At 43.8% G+C, this 18,475-nt stretch overlaps 1 protein-coding gene and 1 long non-coding RNA gene across 2 annotated transcripts in view; both read left to right on the forward strand.

Moving 5' to 3' along the window:
* Positions 1 to 32: 32 nt before the first annotated feature.
* On the forward strand, positions 33 to 1,646 carry LOC125928479 (uncharacterized). Its single transcript, XR_007459676.1, has 2 exons — positions 33 to 121; positions 1,230 to 1,646. It is a non-coding gene; the product is annotated as an uncharacterized LOC125928479 (long non-coding RNA).
* A 4,740-nt stretch (positions 1,647 to 6,386) lies between these two features.
* The window catches only part of MOSMO (modulator of smoothened), a 61,175-nt gene continuing 49,086 nt past the window's right edge, over positions 6,387 to 18,475 (forward strand). The window contains exon 1 of the mRNA XM_049639177.1: positions 6,387 to 6,667. Within this exon, the coding sequence (XP_049495134.1) occupies positions 6,562 to 6,667 (106 nt within the window). The 5' untranslated portion in view covers positions 6,387 to 6,561. The remainder of the gene's footprint in view (positions 6,668 to 18,475) is intronic.

An 18,475-nucleotide genomic window follows, 5' to 3' on the forward strand; every position in this document is an offset into this window, starting at 1 on the left:
GGCGACGGGGGGACCCCGGGCGGCAAGGAGGTTTCCGGCGCTGCCCCTCGGGATGGCCGCCAGGGGGCAGACGTGGGGTACCCGTGGGGGTCACAAGGCCTCAGCGGACTTGGAAAAAGGAGTGAGTGAAAGTTTTGGGGGAGAACAAACTCGTTCAGGGAGCAGCACAGTGTCTGGCTCACAGTGGGTTCATCATCCATTCTTGGAAAACAACCGAAGTGGGGAGGATGGAGGAAGCACAGAGGCGGGTGTGGCAAAGCTGTGAAATTGTGGGGCCCAGGCAGACCCTAACTAGAAGCCCATATAAGATCACACAATCCCCTGCTGCACTCCCAGTAATGATATTTTTAAATATTGCTGCATCAATAGTCCCAACTGTTTTGGAACTGCACTGTTTTCATCAATGTTTTGCATGAGAAGAGGGGCCAAGGGTGGCTCGGGGGAAAAAAAAAATGAGTCACGATTAGGAGAGGAATTAATTCTTCCTTCTTTTTTCCAAAATAATTCTTTCCTCCCACACACACATTCGCTCACAGGACAAATATTTACTGGAAGCCCGCTCTGTGGTTTGTGCTGATGCTGGGGACACAACAGTCGGCAAGACAAACAAGGGCCCTACCTATCCTTTTGGAACTTAGATTTAACGAGCAGATCAAGTGGATGATTTAAGAAAACTGTAAATTATCAAAAATATATTCTAGAAGAAACAGAAAGCAATGTAATGAGGTAGGTCCTGTCCTCATTCCCACTCCGATAAAACAGAGAAGCTATGCACCTTACATTCATGCCTTCAATAGTTATCAAGCACTTATTAGATGTCAGACACTGTGCAAAGATTTCCATGGTAAACCCAGTTTACCGGGCTGTTTCTGTGGCTCTACCCGGACAGTAAACCAGGGCAGATTTTCATTCAATAAATCCCGCCTTGCAGAGGCTGAGACAAAGGGAAAGAACAGTCATCCATTTTCTTACTCTCAACCTCAAGGAGTCTCCAGCAGGTGGCTTCTTGTGATCGATCACCAGTTTCCTCCTCCAAACAGTCTGGCAAGGTGTCTATGCAGACACCAAATTAATTCTGTCATAAAATACATCCTTTTCCTCTGTTTTCCTATTAGTAGGGGGACAGTGAGAGTTTGTGGAACTAAAGCATGTCAGCATCGGAGGTTCAGGGAGGGGAGCCTATCGGCACCTGGCACACAGGGTGTCCATCTGCCTTTCCTCCATCCCAGGCTGAAAACTCTCTTCAGGGCAGATGCCAAGATCACACCAATGGGTGGAACTGCAGGATACAAACGGTTGTGGATGCCATCCTGTGCTGCCCAGATCCCCCTTCGGGACTGAAGGATTTATTCCTGCTCCTCCACCCCACCCCTGCTTCTAGCTGAGCTCCCTGCCCAAGATTACACCTTCCCAGGGCAGCTAGCATCCAGTGACTGGTCACTGTGGGGTAAAAATCTGGCTCCCTCAGTCCAGCTCGAGCAACCCTGGAGGGCAATCCCAGCTCCAGAGCTCCTGTGGGGTCTACTGAGGTCCTTCTGTGGCTGCACTGCCACCTGACTTCTCCCTTTGCCTAATGCTGCTTCCCCTTCCTCCCCTCATGGGCATGGCTTCCAAGAGCACTCCCCAATAAACTCCTTGCAGCTCAAGAGTGTTTCCTGGAGGGGCGCCTGGGTGGCTCAGTCGGTTAAGCGTCCGACTTCGGCTCGGGTCATGATCTCACAGTCCGTGAGTTCGAGCCCCGCGTCGGGCTCTGTGCTGACAGCTCAGAGCCTGGAGCCTGCTTCAGATTCTGTGTCTCCCTCTGTCTCTGCCCCTCCCCTGTTCATGCTCTGTCTCTCTCTGTCTCAAAAATAAATAAACATTAAAAAAAAATTTAAAAAAAAAAAAAAAAAAAAAGAGTGTTTCCTGGAAAGCCCACCCAACCTGCAGCAGCTAGCACCAGGGATGGTCTGCAAGAGTAGATGCCAAGATGGAATTTCGGAGTTGGGTGACCCCGCTGTCCAGGTGATAATGAGGACCCCATCCCCAGTAGAGGAGGTGTATACATCACCTTGGGCACAGGGAAGCACTAAGATTGTTCCATTTTTCACCAGAGAAAATTGAAACAGTTTGTCACCCACATGATCCACCTGAGTATCTCTTAGTGCTCCCTTGCCCTATTTTGACAGTGAACAGACAAAAAAAGCAGCCACAGCCCAAGAAATACATGGCAACAAGTGGCTCAGACTCCTCAGGGATGGAGGTCCGAACCACCCCACCACATAAGCCACCTAGACCACCAGAGGTGCTAGCAAAAGGTGAGAGGAATCTAGGATGGGCAGGAGAGGAGGGAGGTGATGAGCATGTCGCTTATGCCTGGAGATGAGCTGCAGCAACACGGGGAGCTGGGGTTTGTCCTGCTAACCTTCCTCTCATAAGATTCCCACGGGAAAAGATGCCCACCGGGGTCCTGCTTTCAGAACTGAAAAGAAGCAGGTGGATCTTCGTGCAATGGGTGCACTGTGACAAATGTTGCCCTGTGCTACCCAGTCCTCCTGAAGACTGAAGGACTTAGTCCCCAGCTCCTGGGAAGGTTGTAGGTTCATGGATCTCAGCTGTTGGCCCTTTCAAGGAATTGTCTTTGGCTGGAGAGCAGCCATACCCAAGGTCATTCCTGAGGTAGCTCAACTCCAATGACTGGTCCATGTGGGGATATAAAGGCTTGGCCCCTTTTCCCCAACTCTGAGTGGCCACCCCAACTTCAGAGTTGCTCACGGGGTCTGCCAAAGCCTCCAATAACTGAATCACAGCCAAACTGCTCCCTCTGCCTTCCCTCCCCCCAGAGGAGTTGCTCCTTAATGCACTCCCTAATAAAGACCGCACGCTAATCCATGATCTCTGGTTGGAGTCAGCTCCAGTGGAACCCAATCTGTGAGACGAAAGGAGATTTGAGCCCAAGGCACAAACTGTTAACCTCTGGATTTAGCTCTTTGGTCTTATCTAATCCCAGAACCCCCAGGTGCATGTATATGGTGCAGCCACCAAACTCTTGGCCTTCATGGTGAACTTGACCCCCTGGGGAAGCAGTGTGTTCTTTATCCTGTCAGGCCAAAGATACTCCTTAAAGAGAAGAGTGATTATATAGTCCCCTCCACAGCTTTCACCAAGGTCCCATCTGGATTCAGCCTCTGTTGGGCCAAGGCCTACCATCCATCATGATAAAGCACACTGTGTTCACAGCCCCTTAACAGCCGCAGAATGGCTATTTAGGACTTTAGGCTGCCAGCATAGATCCCTTCCGGGGGCCTTCTGGGTCCCCAAGGATTTTCTGCCTTAAGGATCCCTGTGGCTCATCTCTCTGAATGAAATAGCCCCAGCTGCTTTGTTTAAGGGAGAGTGAGGAGATGGGGAGCTTCTCCCACTGAAGCAAAATGTCTGACTTTCCCAAGTTCAAGTCAGTAGAAAGGAGGGGACTAGAATATAGTTCTGTATCCTTTTTGCTCCACCACACCACCTCTCATGAACCCTAGGGTTTGCCTCTACTAAAATCTAGACTGGGAGTGGGGGTGGGAGCTCAGTCAGTTAAGCATCTGACTTTGGCTCAGGTCATGATCTCATGGTTTGTGAATTTGAGCCCTGCAATGGGCTCTCTGCTGTCAGCACAGAGCCCGCTTCGGATCCTCAGCCTCCCTCTCTCTCTGCCCCTACCACACTCATGTATGCATGTGCTCGCTCTCTCTCTCTCTCTCCTAAAAACAAAAACATTTAATAAAAAATAAAATAAAATGTAGACTGGGATATAGAGGAGAAGGGAACTGATCTGTCCTGTAGATCTCGGACAGATCCAGGACTCTGCAATACCAGGTATGTTGGAAGTAGAGAATGAGATATGGGACTAAAATCAGGATTAATGGAAAATATGTAATCAGAGTATTTAGTCCCTGCCCACCCCTCCCACCCCCATGCTGGGTGGTAAAGAAGGAATGGGAAGGTGACTTTCTGAAGTGACTTGTGGCCATTAATCTGGTGAAAATTTTCTCAATTTTTTTTTTAACTCCAAATTGGTTTTTTTTCTTTAAATTTAAATATAGTTGACATATTAGTTTTGGGTGTACAACATAGCGATTCAACATTCATAGATGTCATGAAATGATCACCACAGTAAGTCTAGTTACCATTATACAGCTTGTTTTTATTCTTTAATCTTAGATCCAGAACCTTTTGTAGAGGGGCAGAGGTAGGAGGGACTGGGCAGTGCTGCCCAGGTAGAAGGGGGAATTTACACTCGTATTTTTTAAACGCAATGATCAAGTGATCACCATACCACTCACAGGCAAACTGTTCCAACAGTTCACCTCAGGATTCTCATCAATGCCTAGTAGTGAACATCAGCGGACATTATTTGAGAATTCAGAACTATAAAGCTGGGAGTTTCTTCTATGCCTGGGCAATAGAAACTCTGGACGAGAAGCCAAGAATATGACTCCATCAAACTTCTCCAGTACTTTAAAAAAAAAAAAAAAAAAAAAAAAAAGTGAAACCCTGCTGCAGTAATGTGATATGCATATCTGAGTCCCTGGAATATATCAATCAGCTTGTGCCTATTTCTGTGGCAGAGGAAAACTAAACGGTGTCATAATATTTAAAAAAAAATCCTTCCCCCCAGGAGACCAATGTTTGGACAGGAAAGTCTATAGACTAGCAATTAAATCCCTCCTTACCCAATCTATGTGGTGACACTGATAACTCTGCAAGTTTCTGCAAGGCTGTTGGATTTGGTGGAATTTGAAACTTGCTGAGTTTTGGGAACATGTAGGCATTCCCAAAATAGAGACAGATGTCAACCTTCTACGTCTTTCTTGAGATGACCTATGTGGCATTTAAGAAGATGACTGTCCCATCTCCTGTTTGCTGCGTGGGGGACTATCCAGGAAAGAAAGACCTGGATCCAAAGTTAAGGTTAATGGTGACTTGGTCCAAGAGTCAGTCACAAAAGAAAAAGCAACCTCCACTAGATAGTAAAATTATAGATGGAGAAATCATCTGTATTGCCAACAAACTATGCCAATGTCTTGTTTGTTTCTGTTTATCCATCCAAACTAAGTTTCTCCTCAGGCCTCAACTCAGTAAATACTATCACCAAACACCTGGTTACTCAGGCCAAAACCTTAAGAGTCATTCCTGAGGCCTTTCTTTGTTTCAACTCCTCCCCCACGGTCAGTCGTTTTCCTTGCCTATAAAACACCCAAAGCTAGCCATTTTTTCCATCTTCACTATTCGCATCCTAGCTAAAGCTACATTTCTTTCTCTCCTGGAGTACTTTGCCTGTTAACTGGTATCCCTTTCATTCCTGTCCCCCTCCCCCCTCCCCCAACTACACTATCTTTACAGATTAAATAAGACCTTGTCAGTCTCCTGCTGAAAACCTCCTGTGCCTTTCGCTTGCACTTAGAACAAAATCCAGACCCTTTACCATGGCTCCCCAAACCCTACATCTGGTCTCCACCTACCTCTCTGTCTTTTCATACTACCGTCCAGCCAAACAGGCTATTCCACAGTTCCTTGAACAAGCCAACCTCTTCCTTGTCCCTTCCCCTAATCCTCTTTGCACTTGCTTCTCCCTCCGTCTGGAGTAGTCCTGCCCAAATCTTCACACGTTACGCGTTTACGATAGTGGTGGTCTCAGTGAACCTTCCGTGGCCATCCTAAGCATCACCACAGCCCTCCTCCTCCCCCGCCATCAGACCGACCCCCACTTAGTTCATAAAGCAACACCTGAAATGACCCATTTTTAAAGATAAATTTTTAACATGTTTGCCTCTTCCCCACCAGGATGTAAGCTTCCGGAGATTAGGAACCTTGCCTCGCAAGTCCAGCCCAGTAACCCCACTATGTGTCGACAGTTATTTCCTAAATGGGGCAGTCCCGGAGCTGAACGACGCGGAAGGGGCAATGCTAACACAAGGTGACAAGGGCTGTACGGGGCCCCGGGTCACTTGGCAGAGTCTCCCACCCATCAATCTAGTGTCCGTTTTGAAAGGCTAAAGACTGAGGGGCATTTTGTCACCAGTCATTAACAACGATAACATTATTATTGGCAAGAAAGCTCAAAGGCGGCGTGGCCTGCCGGTAGGCGCTGGGCAATGGGCCTGGGCCGGGTGCCAGTCCGGCTCCAGGGCAGCGAGACGTGAGGCCCAATAGAGGCCGGGGCAGCCGAGCCCGGGACGGTGGGGAGGGTCGGGGGCCGCGGGCCGGGGCTGCGAGGCGGGCGGCACAGCCGGGAGAACAGAGCAGGGACGCGACAGCCCGGGACCCGGTCTGGCCTCGACAGCGCCGAGGCTTCGCTTCCGGGTGAGGGGCGGGCGAGCCGAGCAGTTCCGGGGCGGGCGGCGGTTCCGGCTGTGCGGGCCGCGCCGCGGCTGCTGGTCCCGGGCGCGCGGAGGGCGCGAGTGGCGCGCGGGGGCCGAGGGGGCGCGAGGCGGCGGCGCGGGGACTCCGGGCCCCGGCGGCGGCCCATGGGGCGGGAGGCGTGAGGCCGCGGCCTGCCCGGGGCTCGGGGGGTGGGGGGAGCGGGGCGGGGAGATGGATAAACTGACCATCATCTCAGGATGTCTCTTTCTGGCCGCCGATATCTTCGCCATCGCCAGCATCGCCAACCCGGACTGGATCAACACCGGGGAGTCCGCGGGTGAGCGGCGGGCGCGCGGGGCCGGGCGGGGGATTGGCTGAGGGCTGAGGGAGGGGAGGGGAGACCCGGCCGAGGGGAAGACGGAGCCGGCGGCTGCGAGGAGGGGGGCGGCCTGAGGAGGGAGGGGGCGGAGAGGCGTCTGGGGCGGCGGGGCCGGGCGCCCCGGGGGCCGGAGGGGAGAGGGAATGGAGAGGAGGACGCGCGGGCGCGAGCGGGACCCCGGGGCTGAGGGGAGCGGCGGCCCGGGCTGAGCGAAAAGTGGCCGAAGGGCGAGGAGACCTGGGCTGGGCTGGCGGGTCCCGGACGGAGAAGGGAGGTGGCAGGGAGACGGTCGCCGGACCTGAGGGACCAAGGAGGAACGAGCTTCGTCCTGGATTGGGGGCGGGGGTAGGGGAGTCCGGGTGGGAGACGGAAGAAACCGCTCTGGAGAAAACTGAGGCGCCTGGGCAGGAATTAGAAACGAGGCGGGGAGCCGGGGCTGGGAGCGAGGTAGCCCGTGGGGGCAGTGCGAGGACCACCAGAGAGCTGCGACGGGAGTCAGGTCCGGCCCCCGTTCCCCGAGGGAGGGAGCTGCGGCCGGGTGCCCGGTGGCCCGACCAGGCAGGGTTAATGTGCCGGAGGAGCTGGCGTGCTGCGTCCGGGTCCCCCTCCCCGCGCCCTCGCCCATCCCCTGCCCGCTCGGCTGTGTTTAAGACGCATGTGGCTTCCGATTTTCCCTTTGAAGTCTGTGTGGTTATAATTTTGCTTTATTTTAGGCCCGGGAGCTATAATAATACTAATAATAAACTTCATTTTATGGAGCATCTTTCATTCCAGCGCATCACAAAAACGCTTTAGAGATCTTAATAGTAGTTACAAAATTAAATAACACATTAGAGTTGCAGGCAGCCCAGCAGCAGCAGCAGCGGTGCCCGCTGGAACACCACCGAGCTGGAGGCAGCAGAGACAAGGTGGTGCCCTCCGGAGAGAAGTAGGCATCTTTCTGAAGGGGATCCCGGGTGCAGGATTTTTCTCAGCTTGGGCCGTCATCGCACATACGTACCTGTACACACTCACACTCACCCAGAGCTGTGAGACCAGCCCTGTAATTAACGTAGCAGCTGTCAGGAGAGCTGACTGGAATGAAGGAATGAGTCTGTTTTCTAACTGCTCGTTCAGTGCAGGTGAAGGGAATATAGGGGGGTTGGGACTGTCAGACTCCCTCCGTGAATAATTTGTTATAAAAATGTATCACTGTGCTGTCAAAGTTACTTCTTAAGTATTACTTACGGGTCTGTATTTATCCTGCAGTATATTTAGCTCTTAAAAAAAAAGAAAGCTGTAGCTGGGACATTTGTTGCTCCCTCCTCCCTGCCTCCTCTCCTCCATCTAGATCTAGTAACACAAAATCATGCTGTCAGATTTACGGGTTATTAAAATAACACACTAAAAAATTCTCCTTTTCTTGCCTCTACAGTTCTAGCAGAGCTCTTAATGGTAAAACATGCATGATGATTGTGATGTGACTGAGCTGTTAGCTAATGCTACTGTGGTAAATTCGCAATATATAAATGTATCAAAGCAGCACGTTCTACTCCTTATGTACAAGATGTTATACATCGATTATATCTCAGTTTTTTTAAACTTGTGAGGTGTGTAAGAAAGGATAGGATGGTTTGGAATTTGATGAAACTACATATGCTGTTTCTGAAAATGTTAGCAGTGTCAGTTTGTACAGTTATATGTGTGACATCCACTTCAGGACCTGTTTTTTTTTTTTTTTTTTTTTTTTTATCCTAATTATATGTGCAGTGACTCCGTTTATGAGGCTTTGGGGCTTTTTATACTTAGGGGCAAAGAGGTTTCACTGTTCTAGCAGAGAAGATGCTTTTTGCAATGTGCTTTTAGGTGAATCCCAATGTAAAAAATAGACTAAATGTCCATGGGAAAGATACACAGTTGGCCCTTGAACAACATGGGTTTGAGCTGCTCTGGTCCACTTATACGTGGACCTTTTTTTTTTTTTTTTTAAATAAATACAGTACTGTAAATATTTTGTCTTATGATTATCTTAACATTTTCTTTTCTCTAGCCTCCTTCATTCTAAGAATACAGTATATAATGCATATAACCTACAAAACATGTGTTGATCAGCTATTTATGCTATTGGCAAGGCTTCCTAGTCGACAGGCTATTAGTAGTTAAGTTTTGGGGGAGTAAAAAATTATGCATGGATTTTCAACTGTGCAGGATGGGAATAACTCCTTCATAACAGTAGACAAAGTCTTCAGCTGTGAGTTGCTGCCGAGATGATGGGAGGGACAGAAGTCCGCTGATCGAAGGAAGTAGAAAATGTTTGAAATAGGTAAATAATTGCAGAGAAAGCATGCCAACCAGTGACATAGTAGGATTGTCTAGCATTGTGGAAGCCTCACTGAAGTCAGTGGTGAAGAACATACAGTGCGGTCAGCCAACTGCCTTGTTGACCTCTGGTAGTGCTCGGCTGCTTTGATACCAGTCAGTGGTGAAAACCAATAGAACGTTTCCTTCGTGATTGGAGTTTGCCAGTGAAATGCAACAAAATCACAGAGGAACAAAGGTGTCTAACTATTAGCCAAAATGTCCCTGTAATGCTGGTTCATGGATTCTCAGCTGGATAAAAAGTAAAAGTTAATAAAGGAAACAGTTGATGGTATATGGTCAGTGGCATCGTGAACCCAACAGAATTGAAGGACTGACTGGGAGTGATTGATACAGCAAAGTGGAAGGGCAGGAAATTGTGGGCATGAGGTCCAGAGTGTCAGTGGGGATGTGTGGCTAAAACAGGTGGGAGAGGTGATCTTTCTCCTAACAGTTTCCCTTGCCATCTCACCCTTCAATTAAAAACTTTGTAGGTTGAAACAGGAGATAGTAGGAACGGTAGGAAAGTTTTTCAAAATCATATCTAACCCCTGTTTATCACCTTAAATATATCAGACGGTAAGCCCCCCAGAACTTAAATGCGATGTTCTTTTGTCGACTCTTGAGCTCTTGCGTTGTGGTAAGATACACTTGAAGTTTGATAGAGAGTTTGTACACTCAATGTACACTTTTATTTGAGCAGACAGATCTACTCGAGATTTTTTTTTTTAATCTAGACAGAATTCCACCTTCCAAATCAATGAAACATTTACAGGAAGTTCGAATAAGATTGCAGAGGTGACAGGACCAGCTTTATTCTAAGATCTGTACAGAAGTGACAGCCTAGCAGCAAAAGGTTATTGTGTTGATTCCCTCAGTGCATTAAATACAGCATATTTTGACTGTGATGTTTTTACTGCAGTTTTTTAAGTGAACAAAATATATTTTGAAAGTTGAATCCTAGAGCCAAAAGGTTCTGCAGATATAATTTGAAAACCACTGCCGTGAACTAGTACAGAAAGTTTCAGGATTCAAATCCAAACTTCATCATTTACTAGCTCTTTGATTTGGGGCAAGTTACTTAGCCTCTCTTTACAGTTCTTCCTCTGTAAAATAGGGATATTAGTAGTACCTGCCTCATTGGATTATTATGATGATTGATTTAATCCATGTAAAACATTTAGAAAATGCCTAACACAGTAAGTGCTCATTAAAGGTTAGATATTGTTGTATTGCTGTTCTCATTTATAATAACATGTTGATTTTTTGAAATTAAAGCTCAGAACTTGTTACTGTGAGAACTGACACATTTTCTTTATTGGGTGTTCTTGGGTATAAGGCAGTATCAAGAATAAAATGGCCAGGGGCACCTGGGTGGTTCAGTCGGTTAAGTGTCCGACTTCGGTTCACGTCATGATCTCACAGTTGGTGGGTTCAAGCCCGCGTTGCGCTCTGTACTGACAGCTCAGCACCTGGAGCCTGCTTTGGATTCTGTGTCTCCCTCTGTGTCTCTGCCTGTCTGTCTGCCTCTCTCTCTCTCTCTCTCTCAAAAATAAACATTAAAAAAAATTTTTTTATAATAAAAATGTTAAAAAAAATTAAAAAAAAAATATGGCCAGGCTTATCACAAGTGAAATTCATCTTCTCTCTTGGCATTTTTGCATTACTCCTGTACTGTTCTTCTTCATTTAGTCTTTCATCACCATATTCTAGTTTCTCTACTCCTCAGTTTCTGCTTGAAGTACCACAGAAGGAAATGAAATAATCCAAAAACAATAAATAACTGAATAGGATAATTTCCTAAAATCTTGACTAATAAACTGTACTCTCATAAGTTTATGGGCCATGCTTCATACTGGCAGAATTGTTAGTTTGTTTTTATTGTATTGATGCAAATACAGAGAAAGTACATTCCTTCTTTTCTCGTCTGTATGTGGTAACATGTCCTGAGCTTGTTCTGATATCCTGTAGGTTCTGCAAAAACTTTTGAAGACCTAATGAAATAGGTATGAAGGAAGTACATGGGGTTGGGGGGGGGGGGGGCACTTCAGTAAGGACCCTTAGTGTTTTCTGTTAATAAAAAATACTGAATGGCAGTTGAATATCATGAATTGCGTAATTCTGCTGTGCCACGATCAAATTTCTTCTGGTTACTGGAACTCATAGCAGTATCTTTCATTTTATATAGTGCTTTATAGGTTTTGAAGGAACTTAACATCCATGACTTGGTTTGATTTCTTAGGCTTTTTATATTTAGCCAATGTAGAATAGCCATTTCTACATCTTTTCCCACATGTCAATGCTTTGCACATGAGATTTGAGTTTCAGTGTTGCATATTCCCTTCAAGAAAACCCTTCATTGAAGTATTACCTATATCTTACTTATGCATACCTTTTTTTACTTAACAAGATTAAAATTCTTTTTTTTTTTTTTTAATGTTATTCTTGAGAGTTAGAGAGCATGAGAAGGAGAGGGGCAGAGAGAGAGAGGGAGACACAAAATCTGAAGCAGGCTCCAGGCTCTGAGCTGTCAGCACAGAGCCCAGCACAGGGCTCGAACTCACAAAATGCAAGATCATGACCTGAGCTGAAGTTGGATGTTCAACCGACTGAGCCACCCACGTGCCCCAACAAGATTAAAATTCTTAAGTGGCTGAAGTTCTTGCCAGATTACAGAAGAGGGAGATTTGGGTTTTAGTCTCAAAGTGATGTCCTTTGCTTTGTACAAGTCCCTTAACTTCACTGTCACTGTTTTCTCATCTCTAAAGAGACAAACTTTTTGGGAAGGGTGGGGGGAGTTTTATTATTGAGTTAATTCTAACAAGGTCAACAATTAAGCAAAGCTGCTTCTGATAAATAAAATGATCTCGGTGCTCCTGGGTGGCTCAGCTGGTTAAGCGTCTGATTCTTGATTTCGGCTCAGGTCATGATCTCACAGTTCACGGGTTGAAGCCCCACATAGGTCTCTGCACTGCCAGTGCTGAGCCTGCTTGGGATTCTCTCTCTCCTGTCTCTCTGCCCCTCCCCCTCTCATGTGTATGCTCTCTCTCTCTCTCTCTCTATCGCTCTCGCTCTCGCTCTCAAACTAAAAAAGATGATCTAGAAAAAATGATCTAGAGATTCCTTTTTTGAGGCATCATCCTTTACAGCAAAGATTGTAGTGACCGTTTAGGGTTATACCATCCCAAATCATCCTAGATGAATTTTCTTAGTGTTCTTAACGAAGATTTCCAAATGTTTTCCAAAAGTCTCTTCCAGTACATAGAGGAATTCCTCCTTTATGTCTAATCAAAATTTCTTTTTATACAGTTGGTTATCACATTCACTTTGTAGTCTGTCAGAGTGTATTTATTCCTAAGATTTTCATTCTTTTTAAAATTGTTTAGAGTGTGTAAGGAGTCACAATAACCGACACACTCTTTCCTGCTTGTTATTCTGAACTGAGGGAAAGAAAGAATAATTAGGATCCATGATATTATTTTATTGCTGATAAAGAGAATATTGGAGAACATGGCTTTTATCTGTGGGCAAGCAACTTCCTCTTCTTACTGGATCTCACGATTGAACAAACTTAACCATCCAGTCCCAAACAGGACTGAGGCACCTGCCCTATAAGACTTCCAGCATGAAAGAACAGAGGAAATGAGGGCTCCTTATGGGCGACTTGCTCCCAAGGACAAAAAGTTGGACCACATATACCCAATTTTTTCATAACTGCCAGTCAAAGTCATTCCTCTGACCTGGGAAGGAATAAGTGAGGGGACACAGATAAGCTAAGAACATTATTCTAATAGCCTCCCCCCCACACACACACACACCCCTATCCCTATCCAAGTGGGGGAGAAAACCACTTGAAACCTAGGAGACGGCTGACATTTTGTGAGGAAGAGATTTCTTTTCGCTCAAGTATAAAAACTGGCAGGTGCTTGGGGAAGTGAAAGACTTTGAAAGAGTATCATTTCCCATTCTGCTACCCACTACTCTCTCCACAGGAAATCCTGGAAACCTCAGATAAGGGACTGTGGTGCTTGACATCTCTCATGTTAGAGTTCAAGATCACAAGTAGATCCTGGCCTACAGATTTGAGTCGTTGGTTTAAAACATTAAAATTATAAGCTGCCCAAGCAGATATTTATTAAACACCATTTATTAAATAATAAAAAATTATTAAACAATAAGCCCTCTCCCCTGAATGGTAACAATTTAAGTGATTACAGAGGTACTTTCGCATGAAGGAGCTTTGTAACATCAGTTTAAACAAAGCAGTCTGTCTAGAACTTCATTTTGGTAATCACTTTGTACCTGACATAGTGAAGGACAGAATTTGGTTCTACCTAAGAGGGCAAAAATCTTGAAATTATGTTCTCCTTTAATTTAAAAAGCACTAACAATTTCTTCAATGGTCTTTTGAGTCTTTTGCCAGTACACTGCTTTAAAAAATTTTTTTTATTTAATTTTTTTTTTGAAAATTTTAGAACATTTTCAGTACCCCAGAGAGAAACTCCCATCCCTTAGCCATGACCCCCCAACATCCTGTTCTTAGTCGAAGGGACCAATCTACTTTCTGTCTCTAAGGATTGGCCTGTTCTGGACATTTCATGTAAGTGGAATCATACAACATGTGGTCTTTTATGACTGGCTTATTTCACTTAGTGTAATGTTTTCAAGGTTCATCCATATTATAGTAAATGTTAGTACTTTAGTAATTAGTCTTTTTATTGCCAGATATATTTATCCATTATCTATTCATCAGTTAAATATTTGGGCCAGTAAATTTCTTTTACTTCAAACAGTAATACTTCTTCAAAATGGTAAAGTGGTACAAACATTTTTTTGGCTTTTTATCTTATTTTTAAAGTTTATTTATTTTGAGAAAGAGAGTTCATGCATGTGAACAAGGGAAGAGCAGAGAGAGACAGAGATTGGGAGGAAGAGAATCACAAGCAGGCTCTGCTCTGTCAGCGCAGAGCCTGACACAGGGCTCGATTTCACAAACTGTGAGATCATGACCTGAACTGAAATCAAGAGTGGAATACTTAAGCACCTGAGCCACCCAGGCATCCCTATTTGGTTTTTTAAAAAGTGACATTATTGGGGCACCTGGGTGGCTCAGTTGGCTGAGCATCTGACTTGGTCTCAGGTCATGATCTCGCAGTTCATGAGTTCAAGCCCTGCATCAGGCTCATTGCTGTCAGCACAGAGCCTGCTTCAGATCTTCTGTCCTCTCCCTGCCCCTCCCCCTGCTTGTGCTCGCTCTGTCTCAAAAATAAATGAACATTTTTAAGAAGCGACATTAAGGGCATCTTAGTGGCTCAGTCAGTTAAGCATCCAACTTCAGCTCAGGTCATGATCTCACAGTTCATGTGTTCAAGCCCCATATGGGGCTCTGTGCTAACAGCTCAGAGCCTGGACCCCTCTTCGGATTCTGTGTCTGTCTGTCTGTCTCTCTCTCTCTCTCTGTCCCTCCCCCACTTGTGTTCCGTCTCTCAAAAATAATAACTATTAAAATTCTTTAAGTGACATTATCAGTATAAATAATACTTAGCAAATAATAACTTTGAATAAAAATTCTAAGACCAGTCTTTTTTATAGTGTTCACAGGATGTACTTGAAGCTTGAAATCACTTATGTTGCTGTAAATTTTACAGTGTAGGCCAGTTTTCCAATAGAAGATTAAATTTCCTGAACAAAGCATTTATTTCGTTTACAACCTTGGTTCCAGAAGTCCTCTCTTTTTACCATTACCAATGGGGATATAGGCCCTTTGGGATGAAGGATATAGGCCAGTAGGCCTAAAAGTTGTGGAGAAGGGAAGTTTGGGACCAAGAACATGGACAGAAGCCATAAGTAAATGGAGATCACTAAAAGGAAGGAAATTGTGATAAAGAAATTACAGAGTGATGATGCTGTTGCATTTATTAGACTGACCAGACTTCTTAAATTCTGTCATTTGGCTGCTAGAGCCAAGGCTTTCAGAGCTGGCACAGTGTAGTCAGTATAGCAATCCTTCACTGTTCAGCAGAGTCTGACCTGGAGCAGGGATTGTTTAACCCCTTTCTTGACAAATACTAGGTTTATACTGGAGTTGCAACACAATAAACTTAAAATGGTCCTGTGGGATTTAGAGTCAGCCATATCTACATTTGATTCTTGGATTCCCTTTTTATGAGTTTTATGATCTGGGGCATGTAATTTGATTTCTCAGCTATAAAATAGGGACTGTATATTTATTTCAAATGATGGTTATAAGGAAATATAATATGGCATATAAGGAATCAGCACATGGTCTAGTACATAGCAAAATGCTCAAGTATTAATCATAATTATATAAAAAGTCATAACATTAGAATTTTTTAACATTTCCCTTTTTATTACCTATCTTATTTACTTAGAGCTTGCCTTGTTCTAAACAGAAACTTAAGGCAACATGGTGTGTCTGAATTTGAATATAACTGAAACCCAGCCGAACCCAATCTAGGAAGAGAGACTCTGAAGTCCGTGGTAGTGGTAATGTAAGCCACACATATAAGTACAAAAAGCAAGGCCTGCATTGGGTTCATAGGTTTCTGGAACAGACTGAAGAAGAAAACAGATTTCTAAATGAAAGGCAGCCTAGCATAGTACAAAGGGCACACAGATTTTGGGGTCAAACCAAAACTGACATAGTCAAATCCCAGTCCTGCTATTTACTAGCTATGTAATTTTAGACAAGTTGTAGTTGAGAGTTTTTATTAGTAAAAATTATATCATTCAGATTTGATTAATGCTTTTTTTCATCCCTTCTAATTGCTATGCACATTCAGACTCCAACTTTATGTTCTCCTATAGGTTAAAGGGTAACAACTGCAGTGTACTGTGAAAATCATTTAGTTCAGAAGTTGTTTTCTTAACTTTTTTTTTTAATGTTTTCTTTTATTTTTGAGAGAGAGAGAGACAGAGTGAGCGGCGGTTGGGCAGAGAGAGAGAGAGACACAGAATCTGAAGCAGGCTCCAGGCTCCAGACTGTCAGCACAGAGCCTGATGCGGGGGCTCGAACCCACAAACCGTGAGATCATGACCTGAGGCAAAGTCGGACGCCACCCAGGTGCCCTCGGAAGTTATTTTTAAAGGAATATATCTAAGACCTAGTGGTCTGTAAACTTTACAGTTGAGTATAGAGTCAGTTAGCTTCACCTGAAAGGCTGGAAATATGTTTGAAATATATGAGATGGTTGTTTCTTTATAGAAACCTGACAAGTAGTATAACTGAGGATTTAGTTTTTGTTTATAGAATAAAATTTCTTCTAGTTGTTATTAGTTTCTGTAATGCAACTGTGAGTTTTTGTGTTTTTTCCATACTGCATTTTTTTTTTTTTTTTTAATTTGAGAGCATGCACAAGCTGGGGAGAGGGGCCGAGGGAGCAAGAGAATCTTATGCAGGCTCCACACTCAGTGCAGAACCTGACGCGGGGCTCCATCCTACGACCCTGGGGTTATGACGCAAGCCGAAATCAGAGAGTGGGTCGCTCAACTGACCAAGCCACCCAGGCGCCCCCATACTTCATATTAATGTGTATGTAAGCAGTGGACCATATTACATAATCTTATAGGGGAAATTTAGTCACATAATGAAATATTGCTGTTTATGAAATTGTTATTGTTGAATTGTAAATAAGAGCTTAATCATGCAACTTGAATGGATAACGATTTACATAGTGAGTTTATTTTATACACCCTACATAACCCAGGAGATTAGATTGTACAGTGACAGCGGTGACAATATATAGGTATAAATTTCATAGTTACAGCCTTACCTGTCTATGATGATTTATGCAAACATGACATTCATATCTTTTTGGTTGTCAGAATGTTTTATTTTCAAGCTCTGGAGCTACACAATTTTTCCCGAGTTTTCTTTAGTTCTTTGGCCAACTAGCAGCTGGCTGCTAAAAAGTTGATTACATGCAACACCTGATCCAGTTGATAACAACTGATTGGATATGGTGGCTGCATTGTTTCATTCTTTGTTGGCTACAGACTGATGAAAAGTAATATTTAGCAAAGCTATTGCATTTCAACAAGAGAGGTTAAATAAGAGCCATGAAGGAACCTAAGGATCTTTGAATATCAGGTGCCTAAAAATAAGTGTCTGGATCAAAGTCACTCTTCAAAAACACACCTATGCGAACATTACTATGTATTCTCTCATTAGCTGTAAATTACAGGGAGGAGAATCCTTACCAGATATGGCATGAGCAAGTAAAATGTGATGTTCCTTTGAGATTTATTGCTTTAGAGTTGACAAAATAGAGAAGCATATGGATTTGGGTGTTACAATCAATGATACATGTATTTATGAGTGTATACCAAAATCGTGTAATTTACTTATATGACGTTACAGTGTATGATTCCAGTTTTAAAGCAAAGAGACATTTGTTTGAACTGTATTTTTTTTTCTTAATTGGGAGGAAAAGGCTGCACTTTTTTTGTGTGTCTCTTTATACTAGCTTTGCTATAAATAAAAGGTCACATTTGGCATTTTGACACTTGGCTGTTGTATATATTGAGCCAAAAGGCAGCTGTTGACTTTTAATATAGATCTGTTCAACTAGGGACTATATACTATCATTAGAGATTAAACGGGTAAAGATACATGCAGTTGGTTGGGTCAAGTAAGAAAACGGGAGAGCAAAATTTCACTAGGTCTCCCCTTTAGTGGTGTATTCACATTACACCCAGGAACATCATTGGGTCTACTTTCAGCTGTAATAAAATAGAAGGTTTTTTTCAAAAACAGACCATCTTCAGATTAGTTTTGCTGACCAGCCCACTAACTTAAAAGCAAAGATTTCTAAGGCTATTTCATTTATGACTATTTCATTTTAAAAGTACCATTCATTTTAATAAAATAAATCTTTAATTTACTCTAAGTAGTCCTTAGATCTTCCCATAAATATTTCTTATACCACTGGACTTTATTCCAGACAGTCTCGCAACAAATGCTTATTGAAGTATGTATGGTCTGTAAGGAACTGTACTAAATATTCTGAGAGATTGCATTTAAGTAAATGAAAAAATATTTTATTCTCAAGAAACCTGTGCTCTCTTCGGAGAAATAAATTTATATACATAAGAAATAAGTGTCAAATATATGATGTAGCTACTTTCTGTCCAGGTGGTCGAGGAGGAGATGGCATTTGAGCTTAATAGATGATAACACTTAATGAATATTTAAATAATTATGAAAACTTGGGCAGTGCTTGTCCTTGAGGGTGAAATAGCGTGAGTAAAGGCAGGGAAATTTTTGTTCTAGTTCATTTCTATACATTGCTGCTAAATTCATCTTCCTAAAGGATAAATGTAATAAGAATCACAAATACTTACATAGCATTTACTTTATGACAGATGCTTTTCTAGGCACTTTATATGTATTTACTAATTGAGTCCTCA

This window comes from Panthera uncia, chromosome E3, assembly GCF_023721935.1.
Source record: "Panthera uncia isolate 11264 chromosome E3, Puncia_PCG_1.0, whole genome shotgun sequence".
In the NCBI taxonomy this organism is placed as follows: Eukaryota; Metazoa; Chordata; class Mammalia; order Carnivora; family Felidae; genus Panthera; species Panthera uncia.